The sequence below is a fragment of the Brachypodium distachyon genome, chromosome 3, assembly GCF_000005505.3.
Source record: "Brachypodium distachyon strain Bd21 chromosome 3, Brachypodium_distachyon_v3.0, whole genome shotgun sequence".
NCBI lineage: Eukaryota > Viridiplantae > Streptophyta > Magnoliopsida > Poales > Poaceae > Brachypodium > Brachypodium distachyon.
Window position 1 is genome coordinate 45109430 of NC_016133.3, and position 21625 is coordinate 45131054.

The following is a 21625-nucleotide window of genomic DNA, read 5'->3' on the forward strand; positions in this document are numbered from 1 at the left end:
CTTAGCGATGCCACGTGGAATAATTACTGACGTGGAAAAGAGAAGAATGAAAAAGCCATTAGCCTTCTCTTAGGTAAGAGATGATCTCTTCACAAGAAGAATAAGGCAAAAAAAAGACAAATTCCCCGTTGTACTAGTTTTCATTTTTTTTTCTTAACATCTATTTATTTAATTGTATTCACCTAACCATTAATTATAAGATAATGCATTAAAATATGACTTATTGTGCAATATGTTTTTTTGTCTAGTCTAAATGATATGAAACACATAAGAGAAGACCGTCTTATCAACCATTGTACATGTTTAAGACACTCCAAGAAAAATAGTAACGGTTATTCTCGTTAGTTATTTCCTAAAAATAGTTAAAGAATATCAGAACTAGAAGAAAAATTGGAGATATGAGAGCATCATTTGGGTCATTCATCTAGTCCTAGCCAGCAATCTCGACACCACATCAACAAACCAGTCCGCCAATTGCTGGGATTAAGAAGCTTAATTGACCGGGATCAGTAAAGTTAAGGTCGAAAATTCAGTGATTCAAAGGTTAAAGTCTGATTCAGACTTTTTACAAGTTTAGTTTGAAAATAGAATTATGTTTGCAAAAATATAATTAATAGCGTTGCTCATTCCCTTGCTCAGTTTAGTACCTTCCCATATCACACGATCGTTGGTGACCATAAAATCTCAGGAATCGAGATTTGCGTCATCAACTGGACTCTACTTTATTTTATTTCATTACCTACAACTAGATTCTAATTGATTCTAATTGGTTGTCACAAACCCGCAGATCTACGAAAAAAATACTAATTCCTCCGATACATAATAGTGTATTAGACTTGGTACAACTTTGTACTGACTTTATACTACTGAGAAAAGTACTACTCCCTCCAGCCGGAATTACTAGTCAAAATATTACATGTATCTAGACACATTTTAAACATAATACATCCATATTTGGTCAAATTTGAGACAAGTAATATGGGCAGAAGAGAGTAATAATAGTCCAGGCTACAAATTTGGCTCCCGTAAAACAAATTTAATACTCTGTGCAACAAAAGATGTCTCAAGTTTATCAAAATTTGGATGTATCTAGACATAACTTAATGTATAGATGCATTCAAATTTAGTCAAAGTTGAGACGAGTACTCTGGATTTTTGTCTTCGTTGAACTTTGCTGCGGTCTGCAGGATTTGACAAGTTGATACAGTTTCGTCCAACCTTGGGGAGACAGGATACCGAGATAAGCTGCCCAGTGTACAAGACAATTTTGGAAGCCACCTGTATAGAGATTTGGACAACTTGAACACAACTACAATACTCGCAAGGTTTATCAAAAGGGTCAAAAAAATTCATGAAAGATATACAGAGCCGTACTTTTGGTCATAGTAACAGCACGGTGCCTTCTCAAGATTATAGACAATAAGCAGCGGCTTGGTCGGCACAAACTGAACCATAAAATTAAGTTATCTACTTGGCAGACATCAGACTAGTTAGCTGATACCTGTTTCTTTCTAACCACCCATTGTTCCCATAAATGACCTGCACCCACTTGGCTGGTGAGATGTGTAGGGCACTGAGAGCATATATATGTTCAAGAAACCACCTGTCAGTCAAATATCTCTTGGGCTTCGATTTTGCTGTGTTGTCTGCAGGGTTTGGTCAAAGGTGAGTCAGTACTCCATTAGCACATGGAAGCACAAACCAAATACCCAAATACTACTCCTAGATTTTGACATCTTTATATCTATCCTCTAGGACCTTTTTTTAGATCAAGCACAAGATTTATGATTATCAAAGTAAGAACATATATGATTCAGTTGCCACCAAACAGTATCAGCAGTTGTGGGGAAAACGCTGTCAAGAGGGCAGCAGAGGAGGATCGTGCCCATGCAGTTCATACCTCGTTAACGTGTAAACGAGCAAACACTGTGCATGAAACATGTATAAGAATGCGCTTACTGTTCATCCTTGGAGACTCGATAGTACTTCTCGGCAAGCTGCCTCTGACCAATAAGCTGAGCGAATCTCTCATCATGGGTGATTATAATCAGCTGGAAATTCTCTTGGCCTTTCCTGCTCTCCATTATTCTATAACACATGGATTAGTTAATGGTAGAAGCTCCAAATGATAATGAAATTGCCATGCCTAAAAGAGTACCTCAACAGGGCAGCAGCTAGGCTCTCTGCATTCGGTCCATCTAGATTAGTGGTTGGCTCATCCAGAGCTAATATGCCGCAATTTAGACAAAATGTCTCTGCCAGAGCCAGTCTGATTATAAGAGAAGCAAGCACCTGAACAGTATCGAACATAACTTTGAGATATGATTCTGCCTGATTAATGGGTTCACGAAGTCATGCTAGCATTAATTCATTGGTTAAGACTAGACTGCTGAAGAGATGTTACAGAAGCTGAAGTTTACGATGAGTCGACGACAGAAGGAACACAATGAAGTTTACCTTCTGACCAGCACTGCATCGGCCTCGCATTTCCAGCTCAGCACCACCATTTTGCATAACAACCTAAAAGATGGTTCAAACGGTCAAATGTAACAGCACTCCATACAAATCAGTTAATCAATGTGATCGTGTAGCTAGTTTAACTTACACGATAGCTATATGATCGAGTGCCAGCACCCTCAGAATCAGAATTGATGCTTATGCAATCAATATCTTGGCCTCTGTATGTCTGCTGCCACAATTCCTTTATTATTTTATTGATCTCCTCCATTTTCATGGTATGGAACCGCATAAGAGCCCTAGTAAAGGACATTAAAGATAAACCGCTAAATAGCTAAACAATGATTTGCTAGCGGAAGTAAACGTCTGTAGAGTAAAATTCTATCTTCCATAAAAGAAAGAGTAAAACTCAAAGAACCACACATCTAAGTGGTTTCACAAAACTGCAATTCTATTATACCATGAAAGCTACACATATTAGGTTGTGACAGCATGGCCCACCATGAACGACACAATTGCCCTCTCTCAATTACAGAAAATCAGCCTCCAACATCTCTTGCTGGCTATTGAATGTGGGCCATGACTCAGTTCTTTAAAAGTGTGGTTTTCTGACAGAATAATACAAAAGTCTGGTTTTGTGAAGCTAATCCTTAAAACTGTGGTTCAATGATTGTTTCGCAAGAAGAGGTGTGGTTTTAAAGTCCATTTGTCCAGTACTAGTCATGTGCTAGTAGTAGGGCTCATAGTTACCTGATTCGCGGTTCGCTACCACATACAAATTGGATTCGTTAGGGATGATTCGGTTCGCGAACCCACGGTTTTTGAAACAAGCTAGCCTGTGTACTTATAACATGGAACTGCAGTAGAAGATCTTAAAAGTTGTACTTGACCTGGCTGATATTAATAGGTTACAAGTTTTAAAAATTGTTTGACAATAAAATATGGTTATTACACTAAAAAACTGCAGCAGAGTACTCAGAAAATCCCATCTCTCACTTATCTGGACGTCTCCTTATTTCTCCACAAGAAAATCCCTCCCAAGAACCCATCTCTCTATCTCTCTCTTCTTCACGTCTCGTCTTCACCACCACAAATTCCCTTGTCTCTCGCAATCTCTTTCTCAAGTTTGAAAGTTTGATCTATGAAGAACTCATGGCTCAGGGCTGCAGCGCATACCTGCAGACCACGGAGCGGATGCTCTGTTCGTGTGAGGAGCTGCCGCGCAACAACAACATACCAGCATGGCCACTGTGTCTTTGCCGCCGTCGCCGTTTTCGGCAGAAGCAGGTGAAGCGCCCATTGCTTTCGATTTTTGGTCCTATCTGCTGCCTTAGATTCTGTTTCGTTTGCCTGAGTTCGACGAATCGGAGCCCAGATCCTGGCCAACCTGACCGATTTCAAACCCGACCTCAGTCGATCGATCGGGATCGGGGTTCGAGACCCATTGTACCGAATCCGGTAACTATGCATGGTAGGTATTATGGTTTGGTTTTATAGACTCGACTTTTATACCATGGTAAGTTTGCGTGCACGAACCAGTTCACCCAAAAAACAAGTCTTTTGACACCATGGAGGTTAAAAGTCTGTTCATCTAGTATTAATCCAGTAGTGTGTTTCCATTATTTATGAATCATACATACTTATATACAGAAAAGTCCATTGTGTGACAATAGTAATAGATCAGTCATCTTACCAACGATCTTCAACAAAAAATATGTGGATTTCATTCCTAGCGAAATTTGAAAATTGGATTCATAAAGACAAGAAAAAAATGCATGAAAATATGGAAGATTCCAGTGCTTTGAGTTAACAAGGTGTAAAATGTTCAGGAAGTCAGTAAAATCTCCTGGAGTAACTAGAAAAAAATGAAAAATATGATGGCAATACAATGCAAGGGTATCCTACTCACTTGTCCAAAGCAGCATAGTAACGGTCCAAGTCCTTATTTGCCATCTCAGTTGTCTGCAACCACATCAATTTTTCAATCAAGTATATGATCAAAAAGTTGCACAAACAGAACCTGAAAGATATTGTTGTCAACCTTAAGTTGGAGAAGTTGATTAAAATATCGCTTCTCGATATCCTTGTATTGTGTCTGTTTAAGCTCAACTTTGTGCTTTGAAATATTACTTTGATAAACAGAAAGTGTTCCTTGACACCTATTATACTGCAAATATTGCAAAGAAAATCAAATATCGAGGCGTTAGCCATATGTCAGAGTTTCATACTAAGAAATTGAGTAAGCATCCTGGAACTTTCAGAGTTGTGCCACTTTGGAACCTGTACTATGAAAATGCCCATTTTAGTCCTTCCGATGCATTGGGACATCAGACATGCCCCAGCAGTCTGGGTAGAAACCGCCATGTGGCCGCCTCAATGGGGCCAGGACGTCTGACATACTAATTGACCATAAGGACCAAAACATAAATTTTCATAATATCAGGACCTAGGTGACATGCCTCCGAAAGTTGAACGATGGTCATGCATTTTACTCTTGAGAAGAATATGCATTTTTCAACCAAATATGTTATGGTTCCCTAAACAGTTATACAAATACAATGCCATCTTATTGGAGGCAATTTTGTCAATTATTTGTAATGAGAGAATCACAGTACCTCTGAGAGAAGCCTCTCTTTTTCCTGAGCATTACGTTTAAGATCAGCTTCTATAGTAGACATGCTGCCAAAGGAAAGCACATTATCTTCAAGTAACTCTATATCATGAGTCAGTCGATCCACTTCAGCTTTTGTTTTCCTGTAGTTCAGGTTGTCATCAATGTTTCTTTTAAACTGATCCTGGCTCCGCAATTTTTCTTTGCTCCTGTCTAGCTCATCCGATATTTCTTGCTTTTTTGCTTCACATTCCTGTAACTGAGACAGCGATAGGGTATGTCTTTCCTGCAATTCATGAAGCCTCTCTGCTTTCTTTGAATCCACATACCTAAAAGGATAATTTTGGGGCAAAGTAAGTAGTAAAATAGTAGAAGATGAAAGAGTGGGAGTAAAAAAACAATACTCTTTGATGCGTGTGTTAAGGGTTCCTAGTGCATCGATTTCTTGCTGGAATCCCCTTCTCCTTTCTGCCAGATGATCATACTCCTGATCAAGCCTTTCCTTCAAAGCTTTATGCTCTTGCAACAAGCTTTCACTCTCTTTTCTCAATGGAACAAGAGCCTCTTCTAAATGCTGCATCCATGAGAGAATAGAACATTTAGCATGTATTGTATAACCATGCATAAGTACAAGAGTTAATATTGTCATTGTCACATTGATGCCCAAAACGACATAGGAGTACAACAATGAGATCGTGCCCGTGCCCTTACGGTCAAAATCTTGGCTGGCTGTCACGACTATAATGTACATGCACCTAATACTCCCAAACTTGGGCAATTGAACCATAAGCCCATCACAGTAAACTGATCAAACTTATTGGTACCAAGTTACCGTATTCTATTTATTAATTGCAAAAACCACATGCGAGTAACTGTAGTTGTGTTGTTTACGTTTCTCAAGTTGACCTGTGATGCGAACTCTACTGTAGGGCTATGGTGGATGGAGGTGGAGGGATGGCTTAGGATTTGAGCCAAGTGGTAGTGAGGCTTGTCCTTGTGTGCACAGTGGGCTCCTCCCTACCCATGACACCTAAGTCTGAGCAACTCCGAGTCGGGGCAACTTTCCTAGTTTATTCTCGGTGGTCATAAGGCTTGACACCTTGAGTCTCCGACCACCAGGAAACAGGAAGCTTTGATGCTCTTACCTATGGCTGCCCTTTAGGTTTGCCTCCCCCCATCCCTCCTCGCCGGAAGCCACCGCGGCTCCGACGCCCACCTCACTCTCGCCGAAAGCTTTGATGCTCTAACCTATGGCTGCCCTTTAATCTTGGCCGTCTGTTGTGGATGGGTGGCTGGCGAAGAAAGTTGCACATTTTCACAGAACGACCGTTTTCACCTGATACTTCCCCAACAATTTTAGGCAAGAGATAAGGAAACCAAAAAACTAATCAGATATGAATCCAAACAAATTAAAGAAAATCGCTACAAAATAGCAAACTACAGATTACTTGGGAGGACACCTAGTGACTTGCCGCTCATGTCATGAGCAGTTGTGCCTATGTTGAGGTGATTACAGGTGCAGGCATGGACTTGGACCTGTGGCAGTAGCTCTGGCCCCGCAATGTGTCTATATCAACCGAATGCTCTAATCAAAAGTTAGCATGACTAACTAAATACACGTGCGTTGCTACAAACAAAACAAACTCTACTGTTTGCTATAGATAAATTATACTACAGAATCCGCTGAAACATATTAGAGGCATTTGCTACTAATAAACAATATCAGTATTGTAGTAGGAGATGAGTATATCATTTTACAATATAAGGAGGTGAGGATGAGACGGACCACCGCCACCGATTGAGTCTTTTATAGGAGTTAAGATAAAGATAGATTGAAGGGAGGCACCTTGTGGGTGGCTTGCCTAGACAAGAACAAGTTAAGCCTCGCCTCGAAGAAAATATGTACCTCATGTTTACTACATGAAAGTTTAACATACCAGCATAGTGTCCGTATTTTGTTACGGAATCGCCAAGAAAAGAACATCTATAAATAAAAATAACAACATGATAGGCAGGCTATGGATCGATGCCATTAAAGCCTGGCAATTGGCTTTGCTAGATTTGAACAATGAACCCAACCTCATGGAGATTGGAGAGCAGAGACTACAGGAAAAGATTGGGGGAAGATTGCAATTTTTTGCTTCTCTAACTCGCGGGTTTGCATAGTCCAACTTGCTAGGGGTGAGAACAGAAGGGCTGTAAAGGAATGAACAGACAACCACGAACTCTAAACTTTATATAAGTATGAAAGATCATGAAACTTGGGAAGGGAAAAGATCACAAAAACATAGACTTAGTATTAAGAACTGTATTTCAGTAAAGAAAATATTTAGTGGCCCAATATTGCAGAGAAACGGAAGTCAAACGAGTAACTTCTGATCTAGGGTCACTGGGTCAGGGCTTAGTATGAAGAACTGTATTTCAGTAAAGAAAATATTAACTGGTCCAATACTGCAGAGAAATGGAAGTCATATGAGTACCTTCTGATCTAGAGTCAGTTGCTCCTTTTCCTCAGCAAATAGTACCAAATCTTCTTCAGCCTTTTTGAACGTATGCAATATGCTTGAAGCACTTAGTTTTTCTTCCCTGACAGCATGCCATCGCATCTGAGCATTTGTAAAATCCTCACTAAGCATTTTGTGCTGATCCCTGAGATCATCCATTTCACTAAGCAATGTATCCCTGCCAGACAGATGCCAATAAAAAACATAGTTGAGCTTCCAAACGAACGTCCCACGAGAAACAAGGATAAATAATTCAATACTAAACATTTGTATGCACAGAGTTGCAGAATATGCACGCCAAAACATTTAAACGTCTATGAACAAATCTCCATGGGCTTGTGTTTTTTTTTATGCCATTCTCCATGTGCTTGTTTGTGTATCCACTAAAATATGGATCTACAGATAAAGAAATGCAACAGGGAGTTACCCTGTAGAAAAAGCAGTATCTATGACGATGCAGAATGGATCCTTACCCAAACTCTATTGACAGCTATGCAAACAAACTGATGAAGGAAAAAGGGTATCCATACAGAAATTACATCTGTCACAAAGTAATTTCCACCTTCACTGTTCACTCACAAACTTAACCACTACTATTTTTTTGCAGTGACAACAAAAGGAACAATCTCCGAATTAACATGATAAAACCGCGTACTGAAAATGCTTTCATATATGTGAACACATGCTTTCTCTAATTCCGCCGGACAAAAACAAAATGACTGAGAAAAAAGAAAACTAAAGCAAGACAGACAGCCCGCATACATATGCTCTATGGCCAAAAAGAATGAGATGGAAAAGAGAACACAAACGAGCGAAGTTAGACATGATAAATTTGATTGGATGACGTTGATCAAGGATGGTTGATGAGGATCACAGGTAAGGAGAAAATGAGGCAGCTACCAGAGAAGGCTGAGATCAATTCTTTCACAGTGCAACCCCGCCCCAAACCAACAAAAATCAATAACCCTAAAAACAGCCTTCTGCGCTCTGTATCAATGATAGGCTAACACACTAAAAGAAGTTAATTAAACTAAATGAATCTCAAATGGTAAGGGAGGTCATTTTTCTGATCCCATGTGATTAGTTCATTTAGTTGTGCATCAAACCATAGTTGCTTGAAGAACTCTATTCGAAATTCCCAAACAAAGGACTTGTAACGGGGTTCCTTTTCTTCTAAGCAAGTTAGTTCCCATTTGAAAATTAATACCTCGTTCTCATCGCAGAGTTCAGCTCCAACTGAATGTCCTCCTTAGATTTAACGCCTTGACCACGAGAATCAAGCTTATATTCGAGATCTTCAACTTCTGGTTCTAACTCCTGTATTTCTTGCACATGCCTGTCGATAGCATCACTTGGATGTAGCAGGATTTCCACTCCATCCCTGTCCATTTTAACTTGGGCAAGAACACTCACAAGCTGCAATAGAAAGATCATACAAGTCATAGAAAAATAGAGAAGAACTGCTGGGTAACTAGAAGTAAAAAACAAATATGATTTCTCAGAACGCAGTGCACATGTACTGTGTTTGCAAAACGTTCGACTAAAGTTTCTGCAGTGATAGCGATCCTGTCTGACATGACAGAAGATGATATCAACTAACCACAAAGTACAGGAACTTTCCTCAATTTTATGAAAAAAGCCAATCCTACAGCACCAAATTTAGAAGAGCTGCAGAAGAACACCCCAAACAAGCAGCATGTGGATGGGACCAAAGAGATGTGTGAACAAAACAATTGACCAACCATCTGAAGAGGATCAAACATTCCACAGCCTAATCTTGAAAAGCAGAATACTTGAAAAATAACAAGATCAGTGCTAATGTTTATAGCCTGATTTACTATAATTATGCCTCAGGAGTGGGGAATCATCATTAGGACACATTGTAGAGCTAACTATACCAATTTGTTAGTACTTTGATCAATAGAAACACAGTCATCTAAGAAAATATCTTTTATTATCTGCTATTGTTGTTTTACATATGATAATTAAAAATAAAGTGGTGTAGATAACAGGGGACTAACATCTTCAAATGTTTGCGCCTTCTCACTTTCATCCGCCAAAAGTTGTTTCAAGTCCTTCTCTGCTGAAGTTATAGTCTCTTTCCCCAGCTTCACATATTGATCATAAATCACACGGAGATTATCCAATTGCTGGAAAAAGTCTTCAGCATTTGATAATTCCATTTCCAGCGCTTTCATGAGGTCTGCATTACTTGAACCAAATGTCCTTTGCTGAAAGATGCAACAGAGAGTGACATCAGAAACTACTTTGATCACATGTACGAAGTAACTCTAATCAAATGAAAAAGTCAGCATGCAGCAAGCTAATAATTATTAGATCATCCACCTTCTTTACAAACAGGTCCTCTTCGTCAGGTGTGAAACCACGATCACAGCAAGGGCACTTGTGCTGCTCACGGGCCATTTTTTCAAATGGGTCATACATTTTTTGCAGTCCATTTGCGACAATTTTCTCACTGCATATAAGCAGAAAACGTATTGAATTTGAGCATCAAAAGAAGATAAACGGCTTAAAGAAATAGATACAATTACGGAGACCTACCTATTCAGTTTATCTCTAGCTTCCATGGCGCCTTCCAGAACCTTGGGGAATGTGTTGATGTCAACAGAAACCTTAGTAATGGATTGAAGTTTCGAGTTCAGATGCCTTCTTTTTGCTGCCAAAAAGTAACATTATGAGCGGCATTCCAGATGTGTTCATAAAATAGCAGTGTTGGCAGAATAAAAAACTTGAGTACATAGCAGTCTTTCATTAGATTTTAGTGCATATCAATCCATTATTCCTCTTAGCCAGACACTGAGACAACCAAGGAGTGCAAACCAATTCATTGTCTTCAGCTTAACCCAGGCAAATCAATCAACTAACAGTTTGCATGACACAAGAGTTGGTTACAACATTCATTGTAACACTAGTTATACTTGATCCATAAGTAGTAACGATTGAAACTATTTCAGACTTTGAATACCAACTTTATTCTACATAAGAATGTAGTCTGTAGCTCAGCTAAATTATGTTGAATAAACAATTTCAGTTGCATACACTCAACTTAGTCGATGACGAATATATCATTTATTCAACCTAGCAACTCATAATGATAAATACTTCTTGAAAAGCAAAATAGGCATGCAGTGTGCACCTCTCCGGTTTTGATTTTACAAATTTCAAACATAGTTTTTACATGTCAAATTGTGTCAAAAAAGCATCGCCAAGCTGGTATGAAATAAGTAAAGCATGCAGTGATCATATCTAAATTTACCATCCAAATCTTTTTGAAGCTTCGACAAGTGGCTTCTGGCACCCTCAATTTTCATCTGTACCAATTTCAACTGTTGTTCCGCTTCCTGAGATTTTGAATTCAAACCATTGTATTCTGCGTCTATGCACCTGAGTCAAGCAGAGTTTTGTGGTGACATTAACAAACAACACCAGAATATATAAAGTAGCACATTTACTACTGTTGCCTATTGAATGGCAGGATGAAAGCATAATAAAATTAGGGGGAATGAGCCTAGCTCACTTGGTTGGGGAGTGGATGTACAACCCCACCACCTGGGTTCAAGTCCTCATGGATGCGAATTTAGGTTCCTAATATACTGTCGGGGTTTCCCTAACTTTTCTTTTTTAAAGCATAATAAACTTAATAGCTCAAGAACAAGTTGGGTGTGTGTGGAGTCACATGCATCATTGCTGCAACTGACATGACAGGATGGAAGCACAACAGATTACTAGTTCGGGAACAAATTGGATGTGTGAAGGCCAACACGCAGCGTTAACAGATTAGACCCTTGAAATACACATCCATGCTTATTTTTACAACTAACCTGTATTCTTACACTTGAATACATATATGCATGATTACATACATGATAGTTCAAACTGTACATAGTGAGATACTGCTACTACTTGTCGAAACCAGCAACGGAATGAATAGAAGAATACTCCGTATATAAGAGGGACATGTGGAAGATCAGCCCCATAGGAGCAACCAGCTCTGGCTTAGGTCATGGAATATCTTTAAGTTGGGAAGTTTATCTTTTAAATTAGGATGTCATTATTTAAATAGGAAACTACAGATAGAGTTAGAGACGAGATCGGACAAGTAATGTCCCTCTATGTAAGGGGCGGTCAGTGCATCAATATACAAGCAGGAACTGTTTCAATATTGAGGGGCAGCTGCCTTTCATGGTCTTGGGTCCAGGGTTACCCCATCCAGGCCCTAGTGCCATTATCCCCCCTGTGATAAACGTAGTTCATCACAAAGAGCTTTATATAGGTAAATATAAATTCAGGTAGATCGTATGCAACGAAATAGGACCAGAAAATCATTGACAGAGAAGACTAAACATATCAAATAAAGCACTGCAACACAAACCCAAAAGCTTGAGTAATTTCCTTCTTGACATCCTTCTCAGGGGGACGCCTCCCCTTCAGAACATTTCTAATTTTGTCATTATGCTCATCATATCTGCATTTACAAGTTTAGTCTGGAAGAGTTGTTATTGGAATATAAATAACCACAACCACGATAGAGGAAAAAAAAGGTTAAAAGGAAGAACATACATTTTATGAAGTTTACTCTTGCACTTTTCCAACTCATACTTCTTTAGTTCTAGTTTTACTCTGTCATCAGCATCACTAGCTATGTTATCTTTCTCCCGGTGAAGTGCTTTTATCTTATGATCCATGGTGTATATCTCTGTGCGCTTCTGAGATATAATTTTATCATAGTCCCTTTCTGCCAGGGCAACTGTCTTCCTCTCAACTTCAATTTGCTATTCAAATCAAGATGGGAACAACTTAGTTCTTTAGAATTAAGAATGTCAAACTTCAAGAGATAAAAAAAATACGAGCAAAATAGGAGCCTCCAAGAACCTTTAAGTGCACATCTTTTGGACAGTAATGGTAAAACTGTTCAAAAATGAGGCATTATCTTTCTTTTTTTAGTAAGTATCACGGAACCCTTACTTTTGGACATTTGTTATCACAAAACCACAACTTCTGGAAATTTTATCACTTAACCACAACTATTCTGCTAATCCGTTCCGGGAAACCAATTGGCAATCAAGCAAGCTAACCACGGTTCTGGCTGGTGGGGCCCACACATCAGCCTCTGGCATAAATAAGATGCTATTTGCCTGCCTGGTTCGAGGGGGGCGTGAGATCCCTGAGCTGGCTCCTGACCTCTCCACCCTCATCACTGGCTTTGCGCGCAAGCGCCGAGCAGTGAGGGGGGCTTTGGATCAGGGACATCTGGGGGTCCCACCAGTCAGAACCACGGTTAGCATGCTTTGATTGCCAAATTATGGGTCTGACAAAACTGATTAGCAGGATAGTTGTGGTTAAGTGATAAAATTTCCAGAAGTTGTGGTTTTGTGACAACAAATGTCCAAAAGTAAGGGTTCCGTGATATTTACTCTTCTCTTTTAGCATAGAACAAATGATACCAATGTGCAAACAAATGAACTTCCAGCCAAGTATAGCTATAGACCGATGAATGGTTATATAATGGACAACCATAGTCAGGTTGAATAAATACCAGATATCGCTCCCTTTCATCAATGCGGGCCAGATTAAGCTTTGAAAGCTCCTTCTCTGCAGCATCACGTTCATTCTCTTTATCTTTCATGCGCCTTAAAATACCTAACTGAAAGTGCTTAATATATTAAGAAATGGTAGCTGATATACCAGTTACAGAAAATCATACTTGTGCAGGTCCAGCGTTTTTTCACTTACTAACCTTAGATTCTTTCTTGGATTGTATCTGGCCATCAACTTCAGAGTAACGAGCATTTACTTTCAGATAACGCCCCCAAAGAAATTCAAGCTGTGTCTCGTTAGATTTCTGCTCAACAAAAGGAATTTGATCAAGGGACATACTTGATAAGGCTGCAGGTCTTCAGCATTGACTTATCTCTAATATACTGAACGTATTGGACACAGATGTTTAAATAACGTATGGTAACGAGTCAACATCCTTCCTTGAACAAAAATCTTTTGAAACATAGCACGCAGTCATGGATCCGCTGCGATGCCAAACAAAAATAGGCAGCAACATTGCCAGCTAACGGGGCGTGGAATAAAACGCATTTGCAATATGACTCCCAAGAAATATAAACTTGGGGATGATTCAAAAAAATCAGGAGCAAGTTCGAACGGAAGTGTTAACATTTGTAACTAAATTCCAGAACACAAAGAGTCAGTATTATAACCTTCTTGTCCTGCAAATCATCCTCGAGATTTGATAGTCTTGCTCTAGTTCTGTTTGTAAGGTTCATGGCAACATCATTAGTAAAAGGAGGATCAGGAATTGGCCCAAGATTATGTTTGGTGAATATCTTTCGGATGGCACTGTCCCTTTCATGCTTCATGGAAATGTGAGCCTGAAAACAATAAACTTGGATTTAACCTCATACCACAATGTGTACTATTAATTACGAAAGGTAAAACCAGTCAAAAGAAAATATGAAATGTTACAGCATTACATCAGCTTCTGCCTGGAGCTTTCCTATGTGAAGTGTCGAATCATTGATGGTCTTGGACAGCAAGGAGCTTTTTGCCTTTTCATCATTCATATCTCGTTCTAGTTTACTGATTTTTGTCCCCTGTAATGCAATTCTTTCTTCAAATTTAGTTCGCCACTCCTCCAGTTCCTCATCAGTATCTAAACAAAGCAAGCTAAACTGTCAGTATGTTATGAAGGAAGCACTATGCTGACAGGCTTGATAAGGAGTTGACTACCTTCATTTTCCTCAGAAAGAGCAGCATACTGTTTCTCCCGAAGTGTAACATATGTACTTCTAGCAGATGTTTTGGTGCTAATTTGCTCCTGAAGTCTCCTCAGTTCATCAATACTTGTTTCTGTACGAAGGATCTTGTTTTCGACAGCTTGGATGTTTGTTTTCGAATCCTCCATTTGAGTTTTTAAGGCATCTGACTTCTCTTGATCTTGTGCAATACTGTCACGAAGCTATGAAAATAATGGGAACTAAATTAGCACTGAAACAGCATGCACTTTGAACTAAACTCTCCAGGGAAATGTATAACACACAGAATTCCAGTGCAGAGTCAAGGTGTTCAATGTTGCTGTATGCGAATACTAACATAAGCTAACAAATGCAATAATCAGAGAAGGTTGGTTCAGTGCAACAAACAATACAAAGGTAAGGGATCCATATCAACATAAAACAATATTGAAAAGATTAAAGGCCAAAGAGCCCCTGCAGTGAGACTGTGAGAGCAAGGACATTCTGGCAGCGACGAACAACATCAGGCTGAAGCGGAGCAGTGGCAGCAGGCCTTTAAGTAATGATTGCACGAACTGCCATAAAGAGTAGCTACAGTGCCATTGTGGGATCTTAGATCTTCTCTGAAGTCTGAACTTTAATCCTGGCACTAGCTGACAAACTCCTAATGAAAAAATATGCACAGCTATACAAAGCTTCTTTGCATGTTCTCAAGAAAAAAGATCATTCAGTTAAAAAAAAAAGAAATTGTGTAATACTACATATGCAAACTAAAGTACTCCCTCCGTCCGTTTTTTTGTAGGCGTGAAATTTACAAGCTCAGGTACCAAGGCAGTCTGCTGCCCTTGTGTTATTGGCAGCAGCTGCATGCCAGCTTCGTTTCTTTGGACATGGGCAGGCTGCTGTGGGTCTGCCTGAGAAATGCGCCTGGTAGTGCCGAACTGGATGCAAAGAAATGTGCGCCTACTAAAGACGGACAGAGGGAGTAGTTTGAACGACTGATTTCTGTCATAGTGTGTTGTTACAAATCATGAAAAAATGGCTATATTTCTTGATGAATCTAGTAAGAGGAAATTCTACGCTCAAAGTCAACAGAGGTCGAAGACAATATACCCCTGCTATCGATTAAAGTCGACAAAAGTCCAAAAATATAATTAGTCCATGCATTGTGCGTTTTTCATAAGTCCAATGAATAACACATTGTTTGAATACACTATCAGAAAACAAACACTTATAAGCAACATTTTTACAAAACTACAAACTTTTTCACATAAGTGTCTCAAAACTAAGTATTCAACAAAGGGTCGTGTAATTCCAAACCACCACACATTATAATTTCTGACCAAGGCATTAGAACTGCTTTGGTTGGTCGGAGTTTGTGGACTAGAACAAAATTCACCATGTGTACTATTATGATAGTTATATCAAAGTGCGATTTTGTGAAAACTTTCCACTGAAGTGTAGCTTCGAGATAATTTGGTATAATCTCATGCACTTCCAAATTGTTCACTATGCTAATCAAGACCTGACAAGATGTCTTTTTTGTGAGGAAAGATCTGACATTACCTATGCCGTGAGTGTGGTAAGCTGATACATGCATGATCCTGGGAGTGAACACTTACATGCAGTATATCGTATACTAAGATATCTAAAAGGCGGTCCTGGGAAGGGTCTATGATTCAAGAAGAATGGTCATCTGAATGTAGATGGTTACAGTGATGCTGATTGGCGAGTTGTCGTGATGACAGAAGATAAACTTCAGGCTATTATGTTTTTGTTAGAGGAAACCTAGTGTCATGGTGAATCAAGAAGCAATATGTCGTGTCTAGATCGACAGCCGGAGCAGAATATAGAGCTATGTTAGGTCTTAGTGAGATATGGGTAAGAACTCTTCTGTCAGAACTGAAACTGCTGAGAGAAGGTCCTCTCAAGGTGTGGTGTGATAGCAAGTCAAGTATCAGCATAGCCAATAACCCAGTCTAGTATGACCGAACCAAGCATGTGGATAGAAGACACTGCAACAGGTCCAACTCCTCCTGCCTGCTCTGATCATCTAACTTCCTGGAAGATTGTGATCACTTGTTCTTTGGCTGCTCCTTTAGCATGGACTGTTAGAGCAGGATTGGGATTAATTGGAACCTTTTCAATTGATATCAAGGACAGGGTGAAGTCTGTCAAAGCTTTGTTTTCTGGTCCCAGCTACATGATGATCTTCATATGTGTGGCTTGGCACATTTGGAAGCAGCGCAATGATCTAGTCTTCAATAGGCGTCCCTCGTCTTGTAATATGTGGTTTAACAGCTTCAAACAGGATTTGATTCTCCATAGTGCTAGAGTTAAGGAGAGCCTCAAGCCTGCAATTTTAGATTGGTTGTTTCTTCTCGACAATGTAACTTTGTGAGGCTGTGTCCTGTGTCTTTGTGTATGTGTTCTGGGGTCCTTCCCCTCTTTTGTACATATTGTACATATTTGTCTCTTTAATATAATTCACATATTCGCTGTCGGAGCCTCTCCTACAGTTTCTTTTAAAAAAAAAGCATAAACATGTGGAGATAGATAGTTTCTTCATTAAAGAGTAGATGAAGGTACAATACAGCAAAGTCACAAGAACTCAGGGGGTCAAACAGCAAACTGTCTAACTAAGTGTTTGAGAACGAAAGAATGTAATTTGGCACGTAACAAGATGGGAATGATTGGTATTTATCATCCATCTTGAGGGGGGATGTTGGGCTGGTGTGCATGGGTGTGCATTTAGCCCATAGCAGTGTATATATGTGAATCGTCCTCACTAACAATTTACTGCCATGAATCTAAAGGTGGGCAGGGATGGGCTAAGGATTTGAAGGTAATTCCATCTCGAAAAGAAGGTTCAACTGCATTCATGTTGCCATTGGCCAATCTGATCTATGATTCGTGATGGTATTAGCCTAATATCTATGTTTGCAGTGGCACTAGCCTGATTTTCTGTTTGTGTATGGTGGCAGTGTACGATAAACAAAAGATAAAAGTACCCTGTATGCTTGGTCTTTAAGGGTCTGAAGGTTCTCCAGCTTTAACCTAAAAGTCTTGATTTCTTGTGCTTGGTCCTTGTGAAGTCTCTTTATGACTTCGAGAGCTTTGGTGTACCTGTAACATGGGATACAAAAATTCAGGTAATGGGATGTTAGTTATGACATCAGCTCCAGGATTTAAAGAAACGTTAACCTCAAGAAAAGTAGACATTATACTATCTTTAACAGATTGCAAGAATCAAGAAAAAATATGAATTAGGTCAAGCTTCTTAATAATTAAGTAAATAGGTTGCATTTATGTACCGGGTAGCAGAAAAGATGTCGTCGAACTTCTTCTTAAGTGTTGATGGGTCCTGTAATGGCCAATTGGACTCATCTTGGTGCACAAATATAACATTCTCCAGTATAGCCTTTGAAACACCCATTAGGGCTGGAATCTCCCTATCCATATCAGCGCATCTGTAGCTGAGACAGACCTTCTGAACTTCAAGAACAAAAACTAATCAATGAGGTTATGAGTTTCTAGAACATTTCAGCATTATTCCAGAAAACGTAATAGCCCTGTAGCAAACTGAACTATTCCTACTGAAAAGGGAGTACTTAGGATCAAGAAAAGAACAGTTGCAAAATTGGCAGTTGGATATTGTTATTTTGCATCAATTTATCGGACAATTAAACACCTATATACCCACTACTGTTAAAAAAAGTGGGTGATTTGCTCGAAGACACCGAAACAACTAAAATAATATTTCTTGAGCTGGGAGAAGAGAACACATGTGAAATGCATACTTAGCCCTAGGCTCATGCTACTTTACCATAGTAGATACTGGTTATGCTATGTGTTATGTGCTCGTTATATAGTGACCGTGATATGTGTGTTCAAATATTGCTCCATCTAGCTAAGTTATATGTGTGCTTGAACCTGATTTTGTGTATGTTAAGTTGTAAACATATAATAAATGTTCAAAAAGCAGACAAGTATAATAGAGAAGATATTTATGGCCAGACACAATCACAGCAAGGAAGAAAGAAAATCCTATGCCCTTCCAGATATTATAAATTTTACATGATACATAAGGTATCTCAATTGTCCTATCAATTCAAAGTCTTTTTATGTACTTCCATCGAAACATGGTAAAAGATTAAAAAAAGGGACCTCGCCCGTGTGTGGATTTATAGTCTGGAGGACGCTCTCGATTGCCTTAAACTCCATCTTTGATGCCTTTTGGGTAAGCTGGAAAGAGCGGATGCACACCACATCCTTTCCTGCTGCTGTCTTAAACCGCAGCTTAATCTGCCCTTTCGTCTCGGTCTCACCTGCTACCTAAATCCCATAGAATGGAAAAGTATAAAAGTAAGAAGCACAAAGGAAAGCAGGAAAAGGTAGTAAAAGAACAACATTAACACATTATATCAATTGAAATAAATACTGTCCCCAAATTCTTGTAGGTCACCACGAGTCAAAGGCATCAAAAATTTCACAATTGCAGCAAACACAACAACCGCGGGGAGACCCTCTCTGATTTGACCCGAATCAAACATCAGGAATAGAGAAATCCAAACTTGCCATAGACACACTCACGCGCACAGTACCAGCACCATCTCAAATCAGCATAAGTTCCCCGGCAAACAAGCATCAGCCTTATAACGGACAGCATTGGGACCATAATGAGGTTAACAAGGACGGCGTATCACCTTGGGGTCGTGGACGAAGGTGTGGCCGGAGCGGGAGTTAGGGGGCAACTCGCCGGTGCAGGACAGCTTCAGGCATTCGATGATCGTCTGCGGAAAAAAAAACAAAAAATCCCAAGGGGGTCAGGCAGTGCATCTATCGATGCATACATACAGATGCCATGGAAATGGAACGGGAGGTGGATGGGATCGTCGGGCATACGGTTTTGCCGGCGCCGTTGGGGCCGACGATGAGGGTGAGGGGCTTGAAGAAGGTGATGACGTTCTTGTTCTCCGGGCCGAAGCTCCGGATCCCCTTGATCAGCATCTTGTCCACGGTGCTCATCTTGCCCTCCCAAGACCTATTCCTCTCTTCCTCCTCCCTTACTGGCCCCCTCCTCTCTCGTTTCGGTTCCTTTGGATTCTCCTCTCCGCCCTAATCCGGCGTTGGTGCTGGTGTCGGCGTGCTACAGCAATCAACCCTCTCGCTGTGTAGCGCTATCCATCTGTTACTCCGGCTCTCCGCCGTGGATGTGGGGAACAGGGGCAAAGACTCGCCTCTTTTCAGACTTCGGGGTTTTGGCCGATTGGGGTTTAGGGTTTGGGCGAGTTAGTACTTCCGTTCAACCTTCGGGCCCCGTGCGGATTATCATTCCATCGTGTAAAATATTTTAGGTTTGCTCTTAGCCGTTCGAATTTATCTTATTTTATTTTTGACAGAAAAGATATTTCATGACAAATTAACGAGAATTAAAATCGTTCTGAACCACATTAGTTAACTACGAAGCCATCAAGTTGTATGTCCTGTCCTTTCAAACTATCAACTGAAACCAATAAATGACTCAGGCCTGTTTGTTTGGACTTCTGCTTCAGCTTTTGATGTTTTTAGTTCTCTAAAAAACAATTCTCCTATTTACAAGAAGCATGTCTAGAGGTGCTTCCTTGGGGGAAGCACCGAAACATCTCCGGACGTGCTTCTCAGCTTCATATGTAAACGGGATAATTGTTTTTTAGAGAGCTAGAAGCACCAAAAATTGAAACAGAAGTCCAAACAAACATGACCATTTATATTCTAATTGCGAGAAGCTTTTCGAATTGAGACATCCTTATCTCTAGAACACATCAAACCAATCTCCTTCATTCTCCTAATATATTGGGAACGATTTGCCTTGATGACATTTGAAGTGCAATTAGAACAATTTGTCATGAGCAATTAACTCCGAAGTAAGAGCATCACGACATAACAGAAAGTAGCAACATGCCGCAAAGATAACTTTTTACAGTGGTCCATACTTGCCATGCCATGATTGTATTCGTACACAAAGTAGCCATACACGTACGGTGGCTTCAGCATGAGCTTTGGTGCAGGAGGGCGTACACCTCCATAGGTTACTTGCGTTTTTCTAACATGGTTCGGATGATATGCTTGGAGGGCCTTTGCCAAGTTTAGCGTTGGGGAACTCATGGATCAATAGGAACGACTCCACTTACGTACACATATCCATGGGAGGCTCTCAACAAAGACTGAAACTTTGTCATGCGTGAGCTCATTGTGGACGTGTAAGCGCCAAAACAGCATCCGGATCAACATCTTTTATTGTCATTCAAAGTCAGAGGAGCCGGAGGAACCAATGCGTGCCGATGACAAAAACAAGGCCCTCACATGATAGAACATGTGTGGAGTAACATAAAGTGGTAACATGCATATGTTACTACATCAATAGTCGATAGTAACATATTTGTGGTAACATAGAAGCATCACTTATTAGTTTTGTAGACTCATTGTATTTTAAGAAGTGTGATGTGGGTAACATATCTAGTTACTCCAATCCTCTCTTTCCTCATTCATAACATAACACATCATCAAAATTGCTTAGTTGTCACTTTAGTTACCACCTTTGTTATCTCACTGTGACTAGCCGATAGATCCCAGCAGGTTCTTGGAGGTCGTGCCAGTGACACAAACAAGGCGCTCACATGACAGAATCCAATAGGTACTCGTTAGAGCATCTCCAACAACATATCCATGTTTTGGATATTCAAATCTATTATGGGTATATGAGTGAGAAAATATGGATACTCAAATCTGATCAACTTTTACGACATTCCTAAAAGAGAATACCCATATGCAACAAATTCTCTCGGCCCCACCTGTCATTGGTCACCCATTCTTCTTCCTCCTCCACACCTCTCTCCCCTGCCAATCCCAATCCAAATCGGAGAATCCAAATCGGGCATGGCTAGGCGGCGGAGGAGACCGGCGGCGACGGGGCCTGGGTGGCGGGCGTGCAGGTCGCGGCTGAGCTCCTAGGCGGCGAAGAGAGATGGGGCAGGGGCAAGAGGGTTCGTCGGGGCACGAAATCAACGGAAGAGGGTCGCGGGGCGCCGGCGCGGGCGGCGCCAGCCCGAGCTCCCGACGATGGAGCGTCGGGAAGGAGCAGCGGGCGGCGGCGTGGGGGGCCTCCGGACGATGGATGGAGGCCACGGCTGGGGGCGACGACGTCGTGCGTGAAGGTGACGTGCTCGAGCGCGGCGGCCGCCGGTAGGGGTTGGCAAGCGCGCGCGAGGGTGGGGAACGGCAGCGGGGAGCAGTGCGGGGCCGGGCTA

The 21625-nt window shown here is 40.6% G+C and overlaps 1 protein-coding gene across 3 annotated transcripts; it reads right to left on the reverse strand.

Annotated features, from left to right (window-relative positions):
• Nucleotides 1-790: 790 nt before the first annotated feature.
• Nucleotides 791-19648, reverse strand: LOC100845007 (DNA repair protein RAD50). Of its 3 annotated transcripts, none has more exons than XR_731733.3 (28): nucleotides 19242-19648; nucleotides 19043-19129; nucleotides 18504-18671; nucleotides 17651-17826; nucleotides 17348-17462; nucleotides 14332-14560; nucleotides 14076-14254; nucleotides 13803-13973; nucleotides 13331-13435; nucleotides 13130-13237; nucleotides 12154-12365; nucleotides 11966-12058; nucleotides 10850-10977; nucleotides 10135-10249; nucleotides 9919-10048; nucleotides 9594-9803; nucleotides 8780-8988; nucleotides 7549-7750; nucleotides 5473-5642; nucleotides 5073-5397; nucleotides 4499-4624; nucleotides 4367-4419; nucleotides 2606-2756; nucleotides 2458-2520; nucleotides 2159-2292; nucleotides 1960-2088; nucleotides 1502-1646; nucleotides 791-1278 (listed from the first exon to the last, which is right to left on the reverse strand). XR_731733.3 is itself a non-coding variant. In XM_003574940.4 (27 exons), the coding sequence occupies exons 1-27, from the start codon at nucleotides 19362-19364 to the stop codon at nucleotides 1607-1609; spliced, it is 3951 nt and encodes a 1316-aa protein (XP_003574988.1). In that variant the 5' UTR covers nucleotides 19365-19647; the 3' UTR covers nucleotides 791-1606. The 3 variants fall into 3 exon arrangements, 1 of the variants encoding a protein (XP_003574988.1); XR_731732.3 differs by having other exon boundaries at nucleotides 1375-1646; nucleotides 19242-19647; XM_003574940.4 differs by having other exon boundaries at nucleotides 791-1646; nucleotides 19242-19647.
• Between the last annotated feature and the right edge of the window lie 1977 nt (nucleotides 19649-21625).

Excerpts from the sequence above, each read along its gene's own strand:
- LOC100845007 (XM_003574940.4), bottom strand. The coding sequence starts at position 19,364 with ATGAGCACCGTGGACAAGATGCTGATCAAGGGGATCCGGAGCTTCGGC. Across the intron at positions 18,672-19,042 it reads CCTTCGTCCACGACCCCAAG|GTAGCAGGTGAGACCGAGAC; the intron begins GTGATACGCCGT and ends TATGGGATTTAG. Across the intron at positions 1,647-1,959 it reads CGAGTCTCCAAGGATGAACA|ACAACACAGCAAAATCGAAG; the intron begins GTAAGCGCATTC and ends CAAACCCTGCAG.